The sequence below is a fragment of the Tetranychus urticae genome, chromosome 1 (assembly GCF_039701765.1).
Source record: "Tetranychus urticae isolate SD_2017Ah chromosome 1, NJAU_TeUrti_SD_1.0, whole genome shotgun sequence".
NCBI classification, from domain to species: domain Eukaryota; kingdom Metazoa; phylum Arthropoda; class Arachnida; order Trombidiformes; family Tetranychidae; genus Tetranychus; species Tetranychus urticae.
This window is the reverse complement of record NC_142958.1, coordinates 13,004,886-13,025,641: the sequence shown is the minus strand read 5'-3', so window position 1 is coordinate 13,025,641 and position 20,756 is coordinate 13,004,886. Positions and strand designations below refer to the sequence as shown.

The window sequence follows — 20,756 nt, the reverse complement described above, 5'->3', positions numbered from 1 at the left end:
CTTGTTGTCGATGTTTATTGTTTTGCCAATTTTTTTTCTTGTTTTGTAAATTTGATTAATCACACAGCCTCCAAAATTTATCAGAGAATAATTACAATTTGTTTCTTTTTTTCACAAAAATTGATGTTCTTCTTTAAATGGTGGATTCGTTTACTGGTGGTAAGTTTTTTGTTTCCTGTTGCTGTTTGTCTTTGTTTTGTCATGGTTAACATCAATAGTCGAGATAAATACAGACAGAAAAAAGAGAAAAATTAAAGGTAATAATTTCAACATTCATCGAAAGTTTACTCATTTTCTTCTTCTTTTGTTGGATGTTGCCTTGTGTCGTTGCTGTTGCTGTTGTTGTTGTTGTTAAAGATTGACATTTAACTGGATAAACTTTCGATCAATTGTTGAATTAATTCAGAATAATGTGGTTGAGCAGTTAAAGATTGAAAAAAGAAAGAGAGAAACGAAAGATAGAGAAGAGAAAGAAAAAAACGATTTTTTACTCAAAACGATGTTGATGTTAAAACAGCAAACCTCAATGTTGTGTGTTTATGTGCTTGTGTGTGTATGTAATTATCTCAATTGAATTATTCTTTTAGTTTTCCGTTGAGGTGCTGATTGAGGTGGGAGGTTGATGGAGGTGGGAAAAGAAAAGTCAGAATGTCTTTTGTTCATTTCGCAAAATGACTATCCTGGAGTCGAATGGAATTTATTCTGCATGTTGCTGAGCCCGTGCTTTAGGAAGTCCAGGCTGAAAAAAGAGAAGACGAAAAAAAGGTTAGAATTTTCGGATTGAAAGAAAAGTTGAATTTTAAATTTCATGTCGTTCTACTTACTCCTGGACTCATGGCTCGGCTGGCTGATGCAGAGCTTCGATTACGCGCTCTCAATTTGGCCAAAGCATTTTCAGCCATGTCAGCTCGTTCCTCAGCATCTTCCAATTCTTGCTGAACTTTACGGAATTTAGCCAAGTTGAGGGCAGCAATTTCTTCAGCCTCTTCAATTTGTCTCTTGTAAGTTTTAATCTTTTGTTGAAGCTTGTCAACCAAATCTTGCATTCTTTCTTGATTCTTTCGGTCTTCCTCTGATTGGAATTGAAGCTCCTTAAGGCGTCTCTCGGCCTTTCGTAGGTTCTTGGCAGCATCGCCGTGCCTTCTTTGCTCAGATTCAAGTTCTTGTTCCAATTCACGAACCTTTTGTTCCAATTTTTGGATAACTTTTTTACCACCCTTAAGAGCTGCTTGTTCAGCTTCATCAAGGCGAACTTGTAATTCCTTGATTTGTTGTTCCATGGCTTTCCTCATCTTCTCTTGTTGTTGAGCGTGTTCTTGCTCAGCTCGCAACTCGTCGGCCAAACGAGCAGCATCAACCATGGCCTTCTTAGCCTTCTCCTCTGATTGTTTAGCTTCATTCAACATTTCGTCGAGATCAGCTTGTAATGCCTGCATTTCACCCTCCAACTTTCTCTTGGCCATTGAAAGGGAAGCGTTTTGAGCAGACAATTCATTGTTAGCCTCATGAAGTTCACCGTTCTCTTGTTCAGCGTTTCGTCGAGCTCGGTCAGCCTAAAGTGAAAAACAGATACAGAAAATGAATAAAAGAATGCAAGAAAAAAGAAAAACATTTCAACGACTTACTTGTTCAAGAAGCTGTCGAGACTCTTCAAGCTCGCCATGAAGAGCATTGCACCGTCTCTCGGCCATTGCGTATTGCTCACGAGCCTCATCTCGAGCTCTTTGCTCTTCTTCCAATGAAGTTTGCAAGTCTTTGATCATTTGTTGGTATTTCTTAATAGTCTTTTGTGCCTCAGCATTGGCCTTGTTGGCGTGATCTAAAGCAATTTCAAGCTCATTAATGTCTGATTCCAACTTCTTCTTCATCCTGAGTGCCTCAGCCTTTCCTCTGGCCTCAGCCTCGAGAGAAGCTTGCATTGAGTCAAGGGCTCGTTGATGGTTCTTTCGGGTGTTTTCAAATTCTTCTTCCTTCTCTTGGAGTCTTCGGTCAATTTCTTGTCGAACTTGAGATAATTCAAGTTGAGCTCGAAGAACCTTGTTTTCTTCTTGTTCCAAAGCAGCCTCAGCTTCCTCCAAAGCAGCTTGCAACTCTTCCTTCTCCATCTCTAATCTCTTTCTCATCTTTTCGAGTTCATGAACTGAGCGTCCACCTTCACCTAATTGATCCATAAGATCCTTAATCTCATCTTGAAGGTTCTTGTTCTCCCTCTTAACGGCTTCATAATGTTCTTGTGACTCTTCGTACAAGGCTCTAAGTTTGAATAATTCGGTTGAGTAGTTTCGGCATTCCTTTTGAGAAGCATCCAATTCGGCAGCCAAATCGTCAACCTTGTGTTTCCAGTCGGCGACAATCTTGTCGAAGTGTTTCTGCTTCTTCTCAAGTGAAGCGGCCAACGAGTTAGCCTTTTCAACTTCAATGGACATGTCTTCAATTTCTCCCTGTAATCGTTGCTTGGTCTTTTCTAAGCCAGAACACTTGGCATTGAGCTGTTCAATGTGTTCCTCTGACTCTTGTAATTTGATCTGTAACTTCTTCTTTGATTCTTCCAATTCTTCCAATCGAGCCAAACCTTCAGATTCAAACTTGGTTCTCCAAGCGGTGATCTCAGCATTGGCCTTGGATAATTGACGTTGCAAGTCAGCTTTACCTTCAGCCTCTTCTTCCAATTGTTCTCGTAAACCATCTAAATCGTGTTCCAAGTTTCGGTATTTACCCATGATAGCAGCTCGTTCCTATTTGAGACAATTTAAGCAAAGAAAAATGTTGAGTTGATCGAATTTCTAAATTGAAATAGTTGAACTTTTAGGTGAGACTTACCCTGCTTTCTTCGTCAGCAGTTCGCTTAGCTTCTTCGAGTTGTGATTGAAGGGAAGCCTTCAATTTACCTAATTGGTTAACTTGTGATTCAGCTTCTTCCAATTGTCTTTGAAGTTCACCATTTTCAACGGCAAGCTTCTTCTTGGAGGCATCAAAGTCACCCAAGGTTCGGTTCTGTTCGTCAATCTTGTGCTGTAATTCGCCTAATTGCATTTCTAATTGTTTGTTTTGCTTCTCAAGATTGGCCTAAAAAAAGTTTAATCAACCATCAAAAGAGTCGGGAAAAGGTTAAAGTTACCAAAAATGAAAAATGAACAAGAAAAAAATGAATTAGCATTAAATTTGAAATGAATGATGAGCTAAAAATAAAAAGTGAAGGACAAGGAATGGTAAGGTCTCTGGATTTTGGTAAGAAAAATAACTCGGCGTAAACCACGAATCTCCAGTTCTCCAAAAGACGAACCAAAACTGTACCTGATTTTTCGTGGAATTATCAACAACGGCTTGAAGATCTTGATTTTCAGCTGCTAATGTTGCTCTTTCCTTTTCTAACCTGAAAGTTTATTATAATTTTATGGTAAAAAAAAGATTTTTGATGTCGAATGAAGAGAAGAAAAAAGATAAAATCGTCTATGAAATAAATAATTCTGAATAGAGAAATTTATCATGACAGTAAACAAAGACTGTGCATTGAAAGCAAGAAAATTAAGTAAAGCAATAAGAGCAATAAGCAGTAAGAAGCAAAATCAAATGCGCTATTTTTAAGCTCATCTCATTAAAAAGCAGCAAATGCCTTTTTAGTCTTCAATCTATCAAAGCAAAAGCAGTAAAAGCAAAGCCACAACTTTAACCTCTTTCTTGTTTATACCAATTATTAATATTTAAAATCTATTCGAAGTTAGATTTTTGCGAAATTCCAAGTTTCCCAAGTTGGAGTGAGGTTGGATGAAAGGTGAATGGTTAGGGATAAGGATTGGCTCAATGAAGTTTCTTCAAGTTTCAAGTTGATCGAAGTCGCAAACTTGAAGAAAGTTTCATTGAAATTCCTAATAGTTTTCAGTTGTTATTTACCTTATCCTTAGCGACATGATCCATTCCAGTTTTCATGTCATCAAGTTCACCCTTCATTTGCTGTTTCTCTTTTTCGATTCTTAATTGTTATCGAAATTTATTTAGTTTTTTCATTCAATCACACCAAAAGCAGCGATTTCAAAAGCAGCAGCGGCAGAAGTAATGAATAGAGCGAAAAAGCAAAGCAAAGAAATGAAATAAAGCGATAGTTTGGAGTGAAAGTTTTGGGTTAAGAGATTGATATTTACTAACAAGGATAAGAGCGAGGTTTTTGCAAGTTAATTGAGGATTGATGGGATAATATTGAGCCAAATGTTAGTCTGTTGAGTTGGTAAATGTAAAGAATCCTGAAACTGCAAAAGGTTAGAAGTGTTAGGCAAAGAGTTTTGGTTTTTGCAAAGTTTTTGTTTATCGTTAATGCAAAGTTTAGGTTGACTTACTTGGCCTTTATTTTGACTACGTTATCGAGCTGCTCTGAAAGCTCAGCAACAGCGTCATTATGTTTCTTCCTAAGGGCAGCCATGGCTTGTTCATGTTGAAGGTTTGACTCTTCAAGATCACGTCTAAGTTTAGCCAATTCAGCTTCTCGGCGTTTGTTAAGTTCAATTTGGGATGTTGTTGCTCCTCCAGCTTCCTCAAGACGCTCAGATAATTCTTCAATTTCACGGGCCAAATCAGCTCGTTGTTTCTCTGCCTTGGCACGGGCTTGTCGTTCAGCTTCAAGCTCTTCTTCAAGCTCCTCAATTCGAGACTGAAAGTAAATAAAGAAATTTTCATTTTCATGTCAACTAATGTTAAACACACACACACAGTAGACACACGGCAAGATATGATTGAATAAATGAATCGACAAAATGAATAGAAACTAAAGTGAAATAAATTACTTCATAAAGGAAATGAGCCACTCTTGGTGAAGCATTGTACATTGGGTCTTGAGCTTGTCGCACAACGCGTTTACTTTCAAAACTTAAACATGGATTTGGTGACACGTAAGGTTCCTTTAATGCATAAGGATAGTGAGTATTGGGATCCAAAAATTGACCCTGAGGAACACTTAGTGCTGACCTGGGTCCAGTTGGACAGATAGCTATGAATGGTGGTTCATCAGTGTCGGATAGAGTTGACTGATTGTGAAGATTAGACTCGGATAAAGTTGGACTGTGCGTCTGGTAAGGACTACGATGTTTACTTGGACTAACTGAAAAGGCTGGAGGTGAACAAGGTTCCTCTGAACTAAGCTGTTGTATCAAAAGAGCACCAGTGCTACTAGTGGCACTACCACGAGGAGGACGAGCAAGGATAACTTCAGCCGAAGAATCGGGCGACTCTGAAGGTTCAATTACTTGGAAATTCGTAGATTCATTGGGATCAGAATTCATTTTGAAACAATCGAAAAGACAAGTTCACAAGAAACAATTGAAAGCAAAAAAAAATCAAACACTAAGACAAAATATTTCGTTAAGTTTTTGACAACTTTTCGTATTTCGTTCAACTCGAAACTAAACTTTTCAAACAAAAACAAAACTTTGAAAAGACAACAAAATAAACTAAATTGTTAAAAAAAATTCACCCAAATATTAAAGTGAGCTGATTCGTTGAAAGTAAACCCGAGTCAAATCATGTTGAAGGAATGCGATGAAAGGCAAGAGAGCTGATGGAGGATGACAAGGGAGAAGAGACTTGATCAATAGCGATTGACTAAAAGGAAAGAGGGAAGAGGAAAAAAACTAGATGAAGGAGAACGAAGAGGAAGATGATGATGATGGAAGGTAAAGATATACCCAAAGCAGGACAAAAATATCAAGTAAAGGTAGAGCACAAGAGGATGGGTAAAGATGAGCGAAGGAGGAAAGGGAAGGAAAAAGATATCACTCGAATAGCTGCACTCTCCACCTACAACTTGATCCCAGGACAGGGAGGGTAATGGCATATATAAATATACACATCAAGTGGTGGTTCAAAAGGTAGTTGCACATGAGCCTTGAGCCTTCTCACTTAGCTAGACATCCTTGTTGGGTTATACGGCACCTCATTCGCTACTCTAGTTTATCCTCTAAAGCATATTTTCTGAGTCATTTTAGTCACAAATTTTTTTCCACCAAAATATTTACAAAAAACTTAAAAATAGCTGCTGTTAACTTTGAGAAATTGTTTCTTTACATTTGTCATTCCATTACAAAAATGTTGAATAAAACTAAATTTTTTCGGTTCAATTTGAATAAAAAGAAACTTTTCATTTCGAAAAAAATTGTTGTTCTGAAACAAGATTCAACTGAACATTTGATGAATATTGTTAACTGTTTATTTCCAATGTTGTTCATGTTTTGTGTCAACTTTGGAAATTTTTGTTCTTTCTTGCAACAATTAATTGTGGAAAATGTTTCAAGTTTTTTCAACATTTGTAAAGGTTTTGTTCATCTATTTTGAGCAATGAAAATATTTCAAGTTAATCTGATAGGAATTAAGGGAAAAGTTGATATAAGCTGTTGATTGAGAGATATTTTGCCTTCATGTTTGCAATCGTTGAAACTTGAAGAGCAGAGTATTTACATGTATAAAAATGAATGACACTTGGAACTGATCCATATTCCAATTGAGTAAATTTTTTTGGAGAAACAAAGTTTTTGTACCAAAAAAGATTCACATTTTTTCGCTAAATTCATTTGCATATCTTTGCCTCTCTCACTCGAACCCATATTAGTATTACAATAAATCAACAATCAACTGAAAGGCAAAAAAGAACTGGAAAACTAGGAAACTCGAGTTTTTTTCCAGTTTCCGTTTCGTGTCTGATAATTGATTGATTGTGAGAAGTGAAAAGTTATATAAATAGTTTCGATTCATTGTAATGCTGTTAAGGTTCACAAGTTTTAAACACTTTTCCATGCTTACCTGAATCTCTTTGATTTGCTTTTGAAGTTTGGCTACCAATGATTGTTCGTCTTCGAGTTTGGCGGACAATGATGCCATTTCTTTTTCCTTTCGTTGAATGGCTCCTTCTAATTCCTTCTTGTTCTTTTCCAAGTCAGCAACAGCTTCTTGGGCAAGTTTAAGGTCAGATTCAATCTTTCGCTTGTTCTTTTCAACATCAGCTCGAAGTTTCTTTTCTCGTTCGAGATTGTCTTCTAATTCGTCTAAGGTTTGCTCAAGCTTGGCTTTTACCTTGTTGAGATGGTTAATCTTGTCTTCTGCACCTTGAAGGTCTTCAGAAGTTTTCTGGACAGATTCTTGAAGGTGTTTCTTTTCCTTGTTCAACTTGTTGATCATTTCATCTTGATGAGCAATTTCATCGTTCAAGTTGCGAATTTGATGATCTTTGGTGGCCTTGTCTTGTTCAGCTTTTTGTAAGGAAAGTTCAAGATCTTCAATCTCTTTCTTCAAATGGGAAATGTCTTGTTCCAACTTTTTCTTGGAACCAGACAGTTGAGTGTGAGCATCTTCTTCGTGTGATAAACGATCTTGTAATTCCTATCAAACATCACACAAAGTTGAGAAAATGCACAAACGCGAGAATAAAGAGAAATTAGAAAATCGAAAGTCGAAACCAAAGCAATAAAAGATTGCGAATAGAAAGAAATAAAAGGACGAATCGTTGGAGTTGGAATTGGAAATGTTAAGGGTTCAATGTGAATGGCTGTCAGTGTAAGCCAAAGTATTGTTAAGTTATGTTAGGTTTGATGGGAAAAGGTTTAATTGATGAATAATTTTACCTGTAACTGTTGTTCCAAATCGTGTTTCTGTGACATTGTTTTCTGAAGACGTTCCTCAACATCACCGGCACCTGATCTTTCGGCCTCCAATTGAAGGAAGAGATCATTCTTTTCTTGTAACAGTTTAACATTTTGAACTTCCAATTCTTTTCGAAGTTTGGCTTCTTTTTCCTTCTCTTCAGTTTCCTTTTTAAGCTTCTCTTCCAAGGCTTTGATTTCGTCTTCAACCTTGGCCATGGTCAACAAAGGCTTAACCTTAGAGTACAACTTCCACCAAAGCCAGTTACGAAGAGTCAAGAATTTACGTAGATTCCTTTGGATAACAAGTAAAGCAATACGTTGTTCTTGAAGTCGTTTAAAGGTCTTCTTAACAAACCACCATCGACACCAAGCTTGTAGCCATGTAACTATTTTGCTTAACCTCTCATCTCGCATCTCCTCAAGACGACCCAAAATACCAGCTCGGAAGAAGATCTATTGGCCAGAAGGTGGAGCATCCCAGTGAGTCGATGGAAGCAAAGGGAAGGAAAGCAAGGTAAGGCAAGTCAGGGGACGCAAGGAAGGAGGTTCAGTGGTGAGTTAAGACACACATGAAAGCAAGTGAGTGAAGGCGTATCATTGGAGAGACATTCATCAATATCGTTAACAAGATGATAATGAGGAAAGGTGAGTGTGGTTTGGGTTGGGATTGAGGCGTAAAGGGAATCAAGGAAAGGGAATTTCCAAGAATAAGTCAGAGTATTTAGTGAATTGAAATGTGCAGTTATAAGTAGAGTCAGTGATTAACAGTTTTCAATGGTTAAAAGTTTATGTCACCAAAGAAATTAACAGAAAAATTTGCCAAAAAAGGTTGGTTAATAAGTTTGCATTTTTCATGGTTTATCATTTTTTTTACAGTTTTGTAAATTCGGTGATAATTTTCCAGTCAGATAAACAGAGATGGATCAACATTTTGGTGAGTTTTTTGTTTTTGACAGACAGACGGTGGAACAAGATAGAAGATGAGGAAGAAAAAGAAATGTTTAGTGTTAACCAGAGCGAATTTTAAGCATTTTCATCAGATTTGCGTTTCTACTTTCACTCTTTTGCTATTCTTCATCTTTTCGTTTTTTGAAAAAGCATGATAACTCTTCATGGTTCATGTTTCTTCAAGTAATTCAAAGAATGAACAAAATTTGATTGCAATTTAAGAGTGAAAACACTTTTTCGTATCCTTTCAATTTAAATGGCTTATAAATTAATGCCAGCATTTAGATGAGTCAATTGGAACAATAATTTTCTAATGTGTCTGAGTCGAGTTTGAATTAAACTGAATCAACAAATTAGTTTTGAAAACTTTTGTTAACTTTTGTTCCAACTAACTAATGTTACCAGTTAGTCAGATATATACACATTTGAAGGGAGTGAATGGATGATGAAAATACCTTTGTGTGTCCATATCGGAATTCCGTTGTATCTAGATTAATGTGTCTCAATATTTTTTCAGTAGCGACTTTAGCATCAATAAATCCTTTGGGTAACTCAGTTGCAGCAAGAATAGCATATCTGGATATTTTGTTGTGATGTTGGTTGGGATTGTAATGGAAATGATTCAAGTGCAATTGAGAGGAAAGAAAAGTGCATTTTAAATAAATAAAATAGTTTATGCTTTGGAAATGGTGAAATAGCTAAAGTCAAAGGAACAATCGAGTTAACGGTTTTCGATGAAAAGTTAAGGTGAAAGGTTGAATGAAAATCTGATAAAAAGTTAGGAAATTTCTATTGGGGAACGGTAAGCGATTACGTTTAGCGATAGAAATGGGTACTAAAGTTGAATGGTTCATTCGAGTTGAAAGATACAGCAAGAACGAGCAAGTTTTTGACGATCATTGGTACGGAATTTTCATTTTTGGATAAAAAGTAGATTAAAAAGACTCTTAATTCAACGAATGTGTTTATATCTGATTTTATGGCGGCTTGATGACGATTCGGTACGAAAAGAACGCGAAAAAAGTAAAAACGCTTCGTTTTGTTTCAGTTAAATACATGCCTTGGTGTGTCCCAATCGGAAGTTTTCAGGTTCAAGTTGAATTGCTTCAGTAACCTTTGCGGCAACTTGTTTGGCATCAACGAATCCCTTAGGTACAGCGGTAGGAGCCAAGATAGTATAACTGTATTGCGGTTACATCAGTTGGTTTGATTTAAGATTAGATTTTTTATGCGAGGTTCGAAGTTAAAGAAACGAAAAGAGAAAAAGAAATTGACAATTTGTCCGAAACTCTTGAAATCGATTCTAATAGTCCAAGTTTTCAAAAAGTTCAAGCCTCAATCCTTTCAATTGTATTAGATTTCTAGTGTTTTTCCGTAAGGTTAGCTTCGATAATGAATTTCAAACGAATTGCTTTGGGAAACTGAATTAATTTGTGAACGAACAATGGACTAAATTGAATAGATTGGTTGATAAATAGAATTGAAAATCATACCGTTGTTTGAAATCAGGGTAACCCATTCTGTTAGGGAAACCTTTACGACAGATACGAATACCTTCAAGCACACCGTTACAGGTCAACTGGTGCATAACAAGATGAGAATCAATGAATCCTGTTGAATGAAGAAGGAAAAAGATGATTAATTTTCATGATTGGAACGGATTTAAAAAGAGATTCTAAGGGAAAGAAAAGGAATGGGAATTGAAGGATTAAGGTGAAACGACATTTACGAATCGATGAGAGGCTCTACGGATGTAACTAAATTATTTTTACGATTATTGGATGCAACGGTTAAAGAAACTTTCATTTCTTTTTTGTACATTGGATTCTTGAACGAGACGGAGTGACAATTTACAATTATATTATTCTAGTTATGGTTTTTAAGCGATTTTAGATGGGAAATTTATTGCATGCAGGAAACGAATAACTATCGTGAATCGTGAACGGGACGGAATTAAACGAGACGATGATAGATTTAATTTTCTTTTGGCGATATTTTACCTGGTTTTTTCAATTCGTTAGGAATAATACATCGAATAAAGTGAGGATGAGTTGATTTCAAGGTAGTCATAAGTTTGTTCAATTGTTCCTATTTTAGTTGAACCGGATCGAAATTGACGCAAAGGTTATAAACGCGCGTAAGTGAGACGATATGAAATGAAAAACGATTACGAAAATTATGGTTAGTTTGACGGAATAACGCTTTTGTCCTGTCAGTTTACTTCAATTGTTAACGAGAACGAACGATATTGAAGTATTTCAACATTGTCATTGGTTGATGTTTATGGACGCTTTGAAGTTTTAACGGCATATTTTGAGACGAAACGAAAATTCAATCGAATCTTGCGAATGTTTGAAACGCAATGTTTAAACGAAAAAAAATCTTGAATGTTACTCAAATTTTTCGCATCTTTTTGCTAAATCGGTCTGAGTGTAACAAAACGATATTGCTGATATGGCAGTTGGAATGAGGAGGAAGAGAAGTGGGCAGAAGATGGGAATGGAAAAGGAAATATACCTGGAGTTTTGGTTTCATTGGGAATGATACACCGGATAAAGTGAGGTTGGGTTGATCTTAAGGTAGTCATCAGCTTATTAAGTTGTTCCTGTAAATAGCGTAAAAAGTCTGCTTAAATATCACTGTTGCAATTTTTTTTCTTCCCTGAAAATTCTTTTGGTAACTAACTGTAAAATGATATAACTCTAGACTTGTGTATTGAATAAAATGTAAAATTTGATTTATCTGATCTAAACTAATTTCTTCTTTTGGAAAATTGATTTTTCGTTTATGCTGCAATAAAATGACATTAAGTAAAGAGTGAACGAGTGAATGTAAACTTACCCTGTATAAACCAGATACAGTCTGGAAACCAGAACCCTTCTTACGTCCACCACCACCTTTACCACCAGCACCCTTGGAAGCAGTTGAATCATCAGCACCAAGACCGGGATGGTCAGCGAAAATTTCAACCAACAAGTTGTTGGATGAGTGTTTGAACTGGTCAACGACACAATCGTTAAGAGGATCCTTGTTCTTCTCAAGCCAACCAGTGATGTTGTATGGCACAGTACCGGCATAATGGACAAGAGCAAAGTGAGCCTCACTTTGACCTGGCTTGGGAGGTTTGGGTTTCTGGAAGTTTGGTGATTTTCCAAGATGGTTGGTGTTCAGTTTGTCCAAGAAGGTCTTGTCGGAAGCTTTAGGGAACATACTTTCTTCCTCTAAAATTGAAAGGATACCCATAGGCTAAAGTGTGCAGAAAGTCAAGTTTAATCAATTCATGTTTCATTACGAAACAATGGAATGAAAGAGAAAAGAAAAAATATTAATATCGAAAAAATAAAAAATGAAAATATTGCATTCTACTAAAGGTAAAGTCTAAAGGAAAGAATCTATTTTGAATAATAAGGAAAGAAATGAACAAACGGGAGAAATGTAATGACGGCAAATGAACGTTAGTAAGACATGTTGATGGTCAGATGAAGATGAGGAAAACTAAGTGTGCAACTACAATCTAATGTACGGTATTGTTTTGGGTCAGGTCGGTTCTAAAGATTCTAAAGGTTTTTAAATGGTTCTAAATGGTTCTATTTGATTCTAAAGTTGGTGACTAAAGAAAAAATATTTTTCTTCTTCTAATGTAAACTTTTACACTTTTGTTTTACCTTCTCGATAAGTTCAATACAAGCTTGTAAGTCCATACCAAAATCGATGAATTCCCAGTCAATACCTTCTCTCTTGTACTCTTCTTGTTCTAGGACAAACATGTGATGGTTGAAAAATTGTTGAAGTTTTTCATTTGTAAAGTTAATACAGATTTGTTCAAATCCGTTAAACTGTTAATTGTTAACCAACAATTAAACATTTATTTTCAGTCCAAGAGAGAAAGTTTTGTGGGATTTAAAGACGAAAATGATTCAAGTTTAAAATTGAACGAAATTTAAGTCGATAAATGAACGCAAAAATTTGATTGTTGAGCAAAATAAGTTAACGATAATGACCCATGATGACAATTGTAGTTGAAATTAAAACGCAAGTGTAACGAAAAGACGCAATTGAACCGAAATGGCAAAGAGAAGAGAAGAAAAGAAAAGGAAAAAAAATTAGTTTTCGTTGAATATAACATCATACCTTTTCGATTAAATCGATACAGGCTTGAAGATCCATTCCAAAATCAACCCATTCCCATTCAATTCCTTCACGTTTGTATTCCTCTTGTTCGAGGACAAACATGTGATGATTGAAAAATTGTTGAAGCTTCTCATTGGTAAAGTTGATGCAAAATTGTTCAAAACTATTGTACTATTAAGTTAACAATTACAAAGGTTAACCCATATTGGTGTTGATATAAGAATGAGAAATAAAGGAAGGAAAAGTGTCAGCAAATACTAAATGTAAATTGTGATAAATCTATTGATTAATCGAACGTTATTTTGGTCAATTAGTGTTAGTCGATTTGCAATGTTAGTGAAATGTGAAGCTTTAACTTTGTGTTTGTGTTTGAAAAGCTGAATTAATTAAGCATTTAGCTTTTAACTTTAAAGCTTGATTTTGAATGAAATTTTCAATGTTGCGCTGCTTTTGTTTTGTTGGAAAAAAGTTTTTGTTGTTTGCGTTAATGTTAGCTTAAAGGTTGGGGAATGTTGACTTACCTCGAAAATTTCAAAACCTGCAATATCAAGTACACCAATGAAGTATTGTCGCTTTTGTTTAGTGTCCAAAGTTTCGTTAATCTTTTTAACCATCCATTTGAAGAGACGATCGAAAATGGCTTTAGCCAAGGCACCAATAGAGTATGAAACTTGCTCCTTGCTTTTACCTTGGTTGACAAACTCGTTACCGACCTTGATTCGAGGTTTGCACAAGTTTTTGTACAAATCGGCAGCATTAAGACCCAACAAGTGGGCAACTCGTTCACCCTCTTCAGTACCATCAGCTTCAGCTTGCTCTTCTCGGGGTCGCTGTTTGAATTTAAGTTCACCTAAGTGCATAACAGCGGCAGTAATCTTGTAAATGTTGTGCTTCTCTTCCAGGCTGAAACCAAGAATGTCGAAAGCTTCCTAAATTTGGTCAATTTCAATCAACATTCAATTGTTGCAAAAAAGAAATACGAATTATTATCGAAAATCAAACCTTTTTTGTGCTTCAATCAAGGCATCAAAAAATTTAAATTTTCATTCCAAGAGTTTTCATTTTTGTCTTGAATGTAAATATTGCTATAAAATTCAAGACAATGATTTCTTGAAATGATTTGTGCTGCTCTTTAGCATTGAAATGTAAAATGATTGCTTGAGCGTAAAAAGAAGCAAAGCGTAAGATTTTAGGTTAGTTGTGGAAACAATGGAAGATGAAAGTCTTTTAAAAACACTGGCAAGGGTTAAGAGCTTGCAATCTGAGCAGTTAATTGTTTGGTTAACCAGTAACTAGTGGACTCACATCTGTAATCCGAAACTCTTCGGCATCATCAAGGCCTTCAATTTTAGTTTTACCCTGGGATACAAAGTGATATTTGGTAACATCACTACCCAAAAGGAGTTGTTCTGGGAAGGGACAAAAGATAAGATTATGTGTGACATAAGTCAGGATTAATGTTGTAAACTAGTGTTAGGAAACTAAAGAGTACGGAGTATCGACAAGATTCAGAGGTCAACTACGGAGGGAAATTTACGAAATGCAATTTTCATGTAAATCAATGTTCGAGAGGGAAATCGTTTGTTTCAATCGTCTTGTGTTGAGTGTAAATTTAGTTTACCGGCTCAACAGTGGCAGGCAAGTTGCTTCGTTCAATACGGTTAAAAGTTTAAAAATTAAAGACTAAAACTACGATTAAGAAGAAATACGATTCAAGGTTGGTTCATTCATAAACACGGCAAAAGATGTAAAGTTAAGTCTATTTGGTTTTAGAGTTTTGAGGTTTCGTCTTTGCGTTTCGACTGTTTACGCTCGACACTAAATGTTTCTTTTCTTTGAAAATCGAAGGAAACTCTTTTACTTTCTTGTAACTTCGTTTTGTGCACTCGATTGATTGCTTGTGCTTGATGCACACTAAAATTCAACACTCACATCAGTGAGAGCAAATTCAGCTCCATCATCCATTCCAGGAATTGTAGTTTTACCCTGAGAAACGAAGTGATAGTCGCAAACATCGTTACTGAGTAAACACATTTCTGTTGCGATTCATTGCGAATATTTGTTAGAAAAGAGAAAAAAGCAAAGATTAATAAATATGAACGACTGACACAAAAAAAGAAACGAATAGAATCGGAAATATATCAGAAATACGGTAAAATCTTGAATCGAGAAGCGATAAAAGGAATAAAGCTTTTGCGAAAAGCTTGAGTCAGACTAATTATCAAGTTGAAAGTGTCTTCAACTGATCCATAAGTTTCCGATGAAAACGTTTTAAACCATTAGTTGGACGAAATATCTGGCAATACCTGATACTCCTGCAACTGAGCCAGAAATGATTTGGTAAAAGATGTGATATGATCGTTCAGCGGCTTGTTGAGAGATGACACGAGCTTTTTCCAATAAATCTGTAGGAAAGATGCAAAAGAATTCAATTAAATTTAGAATCCATTGTTCAACTCGACTCAATCAACTTACAAGTTTCAATATCACCACCAGCCAGTTTACCCATTGGACCAAAGTGAATTCGAATGAATTTACCGAAACGTGAAGAGTTGTCATTACGTACAGTCTTGGCGTTACCATAAGCCTCAAGAACTGGATTAGTTTGGACAATTTGATCTTCCAATGAACCCTTCTTCTTGTCTTTGGCTTCTTCCTTCTTTGAAGAAGCACCAACCTGAGCGAAGTAAGCAATTACTTTCTTTGTGTTCTCAGTTTTACCGGCACCAGATTCACCACTGGATTCATTTTGAGGAAGGGAAAGAAAAAAAGGAAAAGAATTACAACAAAATTCTTACAGAAATTGGGAAATAAAGTTCGCCAATATGCGAATTTGAACAGAAAAAAGAACGCTAAAAATATCGAAAATTGATAAAAATCTCAACAATTTCGCTTCGAATTCAAGTTATTTGAGAAATTTATCCTTCAAGCGCCCTTTTCCAATGAAGAGATTTGCAAATTAAATTAATAAATGAGCTAAATTGCGACCAAATTACTTCATCAACTTTGTTCCCTTATGACAACATTTAACGAGCTAATCAAACCTTAACTTGCTTTTCCTCACCCAAACTGCTCATCTCAATTTCTTGGAGTAAAGCCCGATTCTTGATAAGTAAACCTCGAGTGTTTAAAGAAGAGACAATTAAACTTTGGCCCATTTGTAGTTGGTTGAAATGAGCTAAACTGAGCTTCTGACTGTCCGGATCAAATTAGTTCAAGCTAAGCATTAGTCTTTGAAAATTTGGTGCAAACTCGAAGGCAGAAAATAACCTATTTTTTGAAGGGGAAAAGCTTCACCAGTCTCTTGCAGGGTTGCTATTTTAGGAAAAAAACAACTGTAACTTTGCACAATATTTACTATTACTTTCTGCCTGTGTTTCTGCTTCCACTTTTCTCGAAACTGTTTATAAAGTGTTTAATAATTTTGCCAAACTCGATTTCAAAATAAATGAGCTTCAAATGAGATTTGCAATTGTCTAATTGTGATAGCTAAACAAATGCCTGATTCCGTTGAATCAATGTAAACCATAACAGTTAGATACTTACGTAATCAACATGGATTGATTTTCTCGGTCTGTAAAGTAAAGAGTAAATGAAGATTGTAAGTAAATTGTTAAAATGATTGCAAGTTAAATCCAAAGTTTCCATTCATCAATTTAATTCCATGAGCTTTTCATGCTTTTATTTATGAATCGCCTTGCGATGAAATGATAATGAATTTAAGCAACTTTACATCTCTCCTCATCAAATGCTGAATAATCAAGGAATCTCATTAAACATGGAAAGATCAACATTTTTCAATGAGCAAAATGTGTTGACTTTGACTTAATGATGATTTAGTTTATAATATATCGAAGTCAGCTTGGAAGGCAAAAGATGAGGAAAAAAGATGATAAAGGATGAAGATGAAGATAAAGATGGTTATTGGAGAGAGCGAAGAGAGAAGGAAAAGAGAAGCTCGAAAGAAAAGGAAGAAGAAAAGAAGATGAAGAAGAAAATGTAGTTTAAATAGTTTCTCAAGCCAAATAAGGTTAACCCAAGAATTGGCAAGTTACTCTAATGTACATTTTCATGTTCTTACTCGACTTGATTCACAATGAATCCTCAAATCTCCACCTTAAGCGCACTCTAAATTATTCACATTCAATGAGCCCAAGCTCCACCTTACCAGCATATTTAACACTCGATTCAAGCATTATTTACTCAATGAATGTAGCAATGAAAAGTAAAAGTAAATTGATAGGAACCAACAATATTCAATATTTTCTTTTCGATAAACTTCGGTAAAACTTGTGAAAACATTAAAAGCCAAGTCAACCTAATCATCTAGAATTATTTATAATTAAAAGGCGGAACTAGTTAAACAGTTTTCAGTCAAGTTGATAGAAGACAAGGAATATTCAGAGGAATTCCTGAGCCTGCAATTGTCTCCCTTCACCATTTCTTTTCGTCTCTTCGTTAGTCTTTCCTCTCCTCACCATGTATATATAGACTACTGTTTAAGTCAATCCATTGGCAACAATCGTTAAAATATCTTCTTCCTCTTCTTGTTCATCCTTTTTTTAACATTCTCTTCTCTTTCTTTTTATTCCTTTCTTTTCAGGTCACCCTAATATCTCTTGGCGTCAAGTTAATGAAGAGAAGACAAAAAATGTTCATCTCGAGATGCTGATGAAGATGAAATATCACACCTTTTAAGTCTATTGTAAAGTCTCTTGGTTCATCTTTTTTGGATCACTTTGACTTTATCGTGAAAATCATTTGCATCTTCATCACTCTACTTTAACTGGAAAATTATGATTGTTTTAGCACACATTTCACCTTTCAAATTGACATTCAAGTTAATTCATTTGACTAATTAATTTTGATCAATTTTGCTTTTTTTACTTTTCCAAATGAATAACAAATAAACAATTTACTTTTCTAGGTTGTTATTATTCTTGAATTGAGAGAAAAAATAAACTCAGAGTTTGTTTTTGTGTTATTTATGCTCGCCTGCCATGTAAGTTGAGAAAAATTCTGCAAAATTTTGGTTCCATTTCATGAGCAAATATGATGAATGGAATAATTGCTTGACTAATTTTAGAAAGCAAAATAATCTAACAAGTAAATATACTTTTTGATCGAAAATTTTAAAGCTTTTTTCGGAAAATTTTGCTTCTAAAACTAAAGCTAAGAAAGTGATTTGAAAAACTCTGAATAAGGAATGAAAACTTTGAAATAACAAATAGCTAAGAATGATTGTTTTTCAGTGAATTTCGGGAAAATAGAAAATTTTGGTTTTCTAATTTTGTGGATCCATTAACTTGGAATCAATTTGATGAAAGGAAAGATGGATTGAAATGCTATTTTTTGGTTTTCGCAAAGAGCAACTTACTTGTCAACATGTCAGTGTAGGCACCGTCACAGATAGCAAACAAGTGAGGTGGCATTTCACTTCGTCGCTTTCCTTGGTACATCTTGATTACTCGTCCAGTATAAATGGGAAATCGTTTGTAAGGATTGATAGCAACACAGAAAAGTCCAGAGTAAGTCTAGAAAGCAAAAAGAGATAAAAATAAAAACAGAAATTAGTATTTTGATGAAAGTCCAAAAATATCTCAGACCAAGAATAGTAATAGTTAAGAGAGTTATTAATGGCCTTGTTGACGGGCAAAGGGAAACTTACATAAATAAGTTGGGCAGTATAACGTTCTTTAAGATTGTGAAGGACAGATGCATCGTTAAGATAGGTAAGATTAGACATATCTTCGCATTTCTCGAACTTTGGTGGATTCACTTGTTGAAGTAAATCCTTTTTCACTTGTCGCTATTTAATCCAATAGTAAATGGTCATTTTGCAAATTCATCAAAGTTGTCCAATAACATGTCCATAAAGTCCATAATTGTCCAGAAATCACAAGTGTGCAAAGGAAAAAAGAAAAAATGGATTTTCGAAATTAGCAACCAACATTATAAAAACTTTTACCAAAATTTTCAATTCCAAACATAAATGCAAAACTCAATTTTTCGCTGATAAAATTCTGTTCGATTGCATGAAGAGAGGAAATTTAACGAAATTTTCCAACATTTCAAACTTTTCTTCGTTAAAGTCTTCAGTGAAAGATACTTTTTGAATGAATTTGACTTTTGTTTGGAAATTGAAATTTTCTGGTTTTCTGGTTTTCTGGTCAAGCACAACTTACCTCATCACCTTTACCACAATCAACGGTTACGATGTCACCTTTGGTTGAAGAGATATTTCCGAGGATGAAACATTCCTTTTCATCGGGAACCCAAACCATTTTTTTACCATCGTAAGGTTTGGTTTGATCTTTTCTCTTTTGCTCAAGAGAAATGAACAGGTATTGAGTTGGATCTGGATCTTCTGCCATTGTTGACTTTTCCAGTTACGAAATTGAAACGAAAAGGTGAAAACAATTTATTGATCAATTGCACTAGTAAATCCTTTAATTGTGTTTGTGCACAAGTGTTAAGATTGTTTGATTATCCGCAAAAATTGTTTACCAACTTTGGTTGGGACTTTTGCTTTTGTGTTTTTTTGTTGAATAGAAACTAAAAGAAAATTAAAAATTAAAAGTTGAAACAACAGCAACAACAACAACAACTGATGAAAATTTGCTCTCAGTCTTTTTTATATTGCACAAAAGATGAAAGCAAAAATGACTGAACAAGAATCAAGTGTTAAATATGCTGGTAAGGTGGAGCTTGGGCTCATTGAATGTTAATAATTTAGAGTGCGTTTAAGGTGGAGATTTGAGGATTCATTGTGAATCAAGTCGAGTAAGAACATGAAAATGTACATTAGAGTAACTTGCCAATTCTTGGGTTAACCTTATTTGGCTTGAGAAACTATTTAAACTACATTTTCTTCTTCATCTTCTTTTCTTCTTCCTTTTCTTTCGAGCTTCTCTTTTCCTTCTCTCTCTCTCTCTCTCCAATAACCATCTTTATCTTCATCTTCATCCTTTATCATCTCTCTCTTTCCGTCTACTTTCTCATCTTCGTCAACTCGCGATGTTGAAAAAATGCAGCAAAACTCTAGTCTATTTGTACTTGCTCAAATTGGATAAAAGTGTTACATTTAGACTCTTCTCTCCTCTCCATTTCTCTGTGAATTCAAGTTTCAGGAAATAATGAATTCAGGGAAAAATTATTAATCTCAACAGATGGCGATTTTTGTGCAATTTATGGTTTTAAAGTGAATTACAAGCTCAATCATAATTAAGTCAAAGTCAAGTTGCTTTATAATTGAAATTCAAGAGAAATTTAAATTCCAGATTCAGTACTATTTAAAGTCACTATTCAATTCTTGATTATTCAAAAATTGAAATGAAAATCATTCCATCCATGAAAACCTTGTCATTCAGCACCGATTATTGACAGCTTTTCGTGCCATTTCACTCAAGTTCTAGCATACTGAAGCTAGATGAGCATTTTTCTAGACTTGGATTTTATTGTTATTTTGTGGGAAAAAGTACATTTTATATCAGCATTGAAAAGATATTAATGTTTGGAGGAAAAGAAATGATTTAGAGTTTGGATTGCAATCGATAGCAAATAATTTAAGGCTTGATTTAAATTGATTAATTGTTATGTTAATACAAGATTTTGGTCTCTTTTTGCACTCATGAGACAGTTGTTTGTCTAACCCAATTGGCTTCAGTTACTCTTCGAGTAATGCAACGTTTTAATAAATTCAACATTCTTTATAAGAACAAATTGGTGATAAATTTAATTTCAATTATATTCGTCATTTACAGAGTTAATCAATATTGTTGAGGAAAATAAGAGACAGTTTTTGCAACTGAAAGTTGTTGTCGTTTAGGCAAAAGGATAACACAACTTTTACAAATCTACATTCTTTTATTTCATGGTTTTTTGGATAGTAAAACAATTTCAAATTTATGCAAAATTCAGCCAAACATATTCTTTTTGGCGATGAGTACAAAAAATGTGTACAAAAAGCTTTCTCGTTTATAAATTGTCTCGGTGTATGTTTGGTGTCTCGTCATCAATTTTCAATCAATCGAGGTTGTTGAAGAGCAGCATTTT

The 20,756-nt window shown here is 34.9% G+C and overlaps 1 protein-coding gene across 18 annotated transcripts; it reads right to left on the bottom strand.

Moving 5' to 3' along the window:
• Positions 1-82: 82 nt before the first annotated feature.
• Mhc (myosin heavy chain) lies at positions 83-19,301 on the bottom strand. 18 transcript variants are annotated; one of them, XM_089270092.1, is made up of 21 exons: positions 18,887-19,301; positions 18,370-18,510; positions 18,079-18,235; positions 16,248-16,275; positions 15,177-15,439; positions 15,008-15,106; positions 14,634-14,737; positions 13,223-13,630; positions 12,702-12,872; positions 11,412-11,816; positions 11,088-11,175; positions 10,064-10,181; positions 9,631-9,751; positions 7,602-8,075; positions 6,784-7,359; positions 4,332-4,642; positions 3,295-3,373; positions 2,821-3,066; positions 1,626-2,735; positions 825-1,553; positions 83-739 (listed from the first exon to the last, which is right to left on the bottom strand). In XM_089270092.1, the coding sequence occupies exons 1-21, from the start codon at positions 19,073-19,075 to the stop codon at positions 698-700; spliced, it is 5,859 nt and encodes a 1,952-aa protein (XP_089126218.1). In that variant the 5' UTR covers positions 19,076-19,301; the 3' UTR covers positions 83-697. The 18 variants fall into 18 exon arrangements, with proteins under 18 accessions (XP_089126218.1, XP_089126220.1, XP_015783260.1 ...); XM_089270094.1 differs by lacking the exon at positions 9,631-9,751 and adding an exon at positions 9,026-9,146; XM_015927774.2 differs by lacking the exon at positions 11,088-11,175 and adding an exon at positions 10,571-10,658.
• Positions 19,302-20,756: the final 1,455 nt, after the last annotated feature.

Bases quoted from the DNA above. Each gene is read 5' to 3' on its own strand.
- Mhc (XM_089270092.1), bottom strand. From the start codon at position 19,075: ATGGCAGAAGATCCAGATCCAACTCAATACCTGTTCATTTCTCTTGAG. The intron at 15,107-15,176 runs GTAAGTTGATTG...TCTTTCCTACAG, and splicing joins TGGTGGTGATATTGAAACTT to ATTTATTGGAAAAAGCTCGT. The intron at 1,554-1,625 runs GTAAGTCGTTGA...TTTTCACTTTAG, and splicing joins CTCGACAGCTTCTTGAACAA to GCTGACCGAGCTCGACGAAA.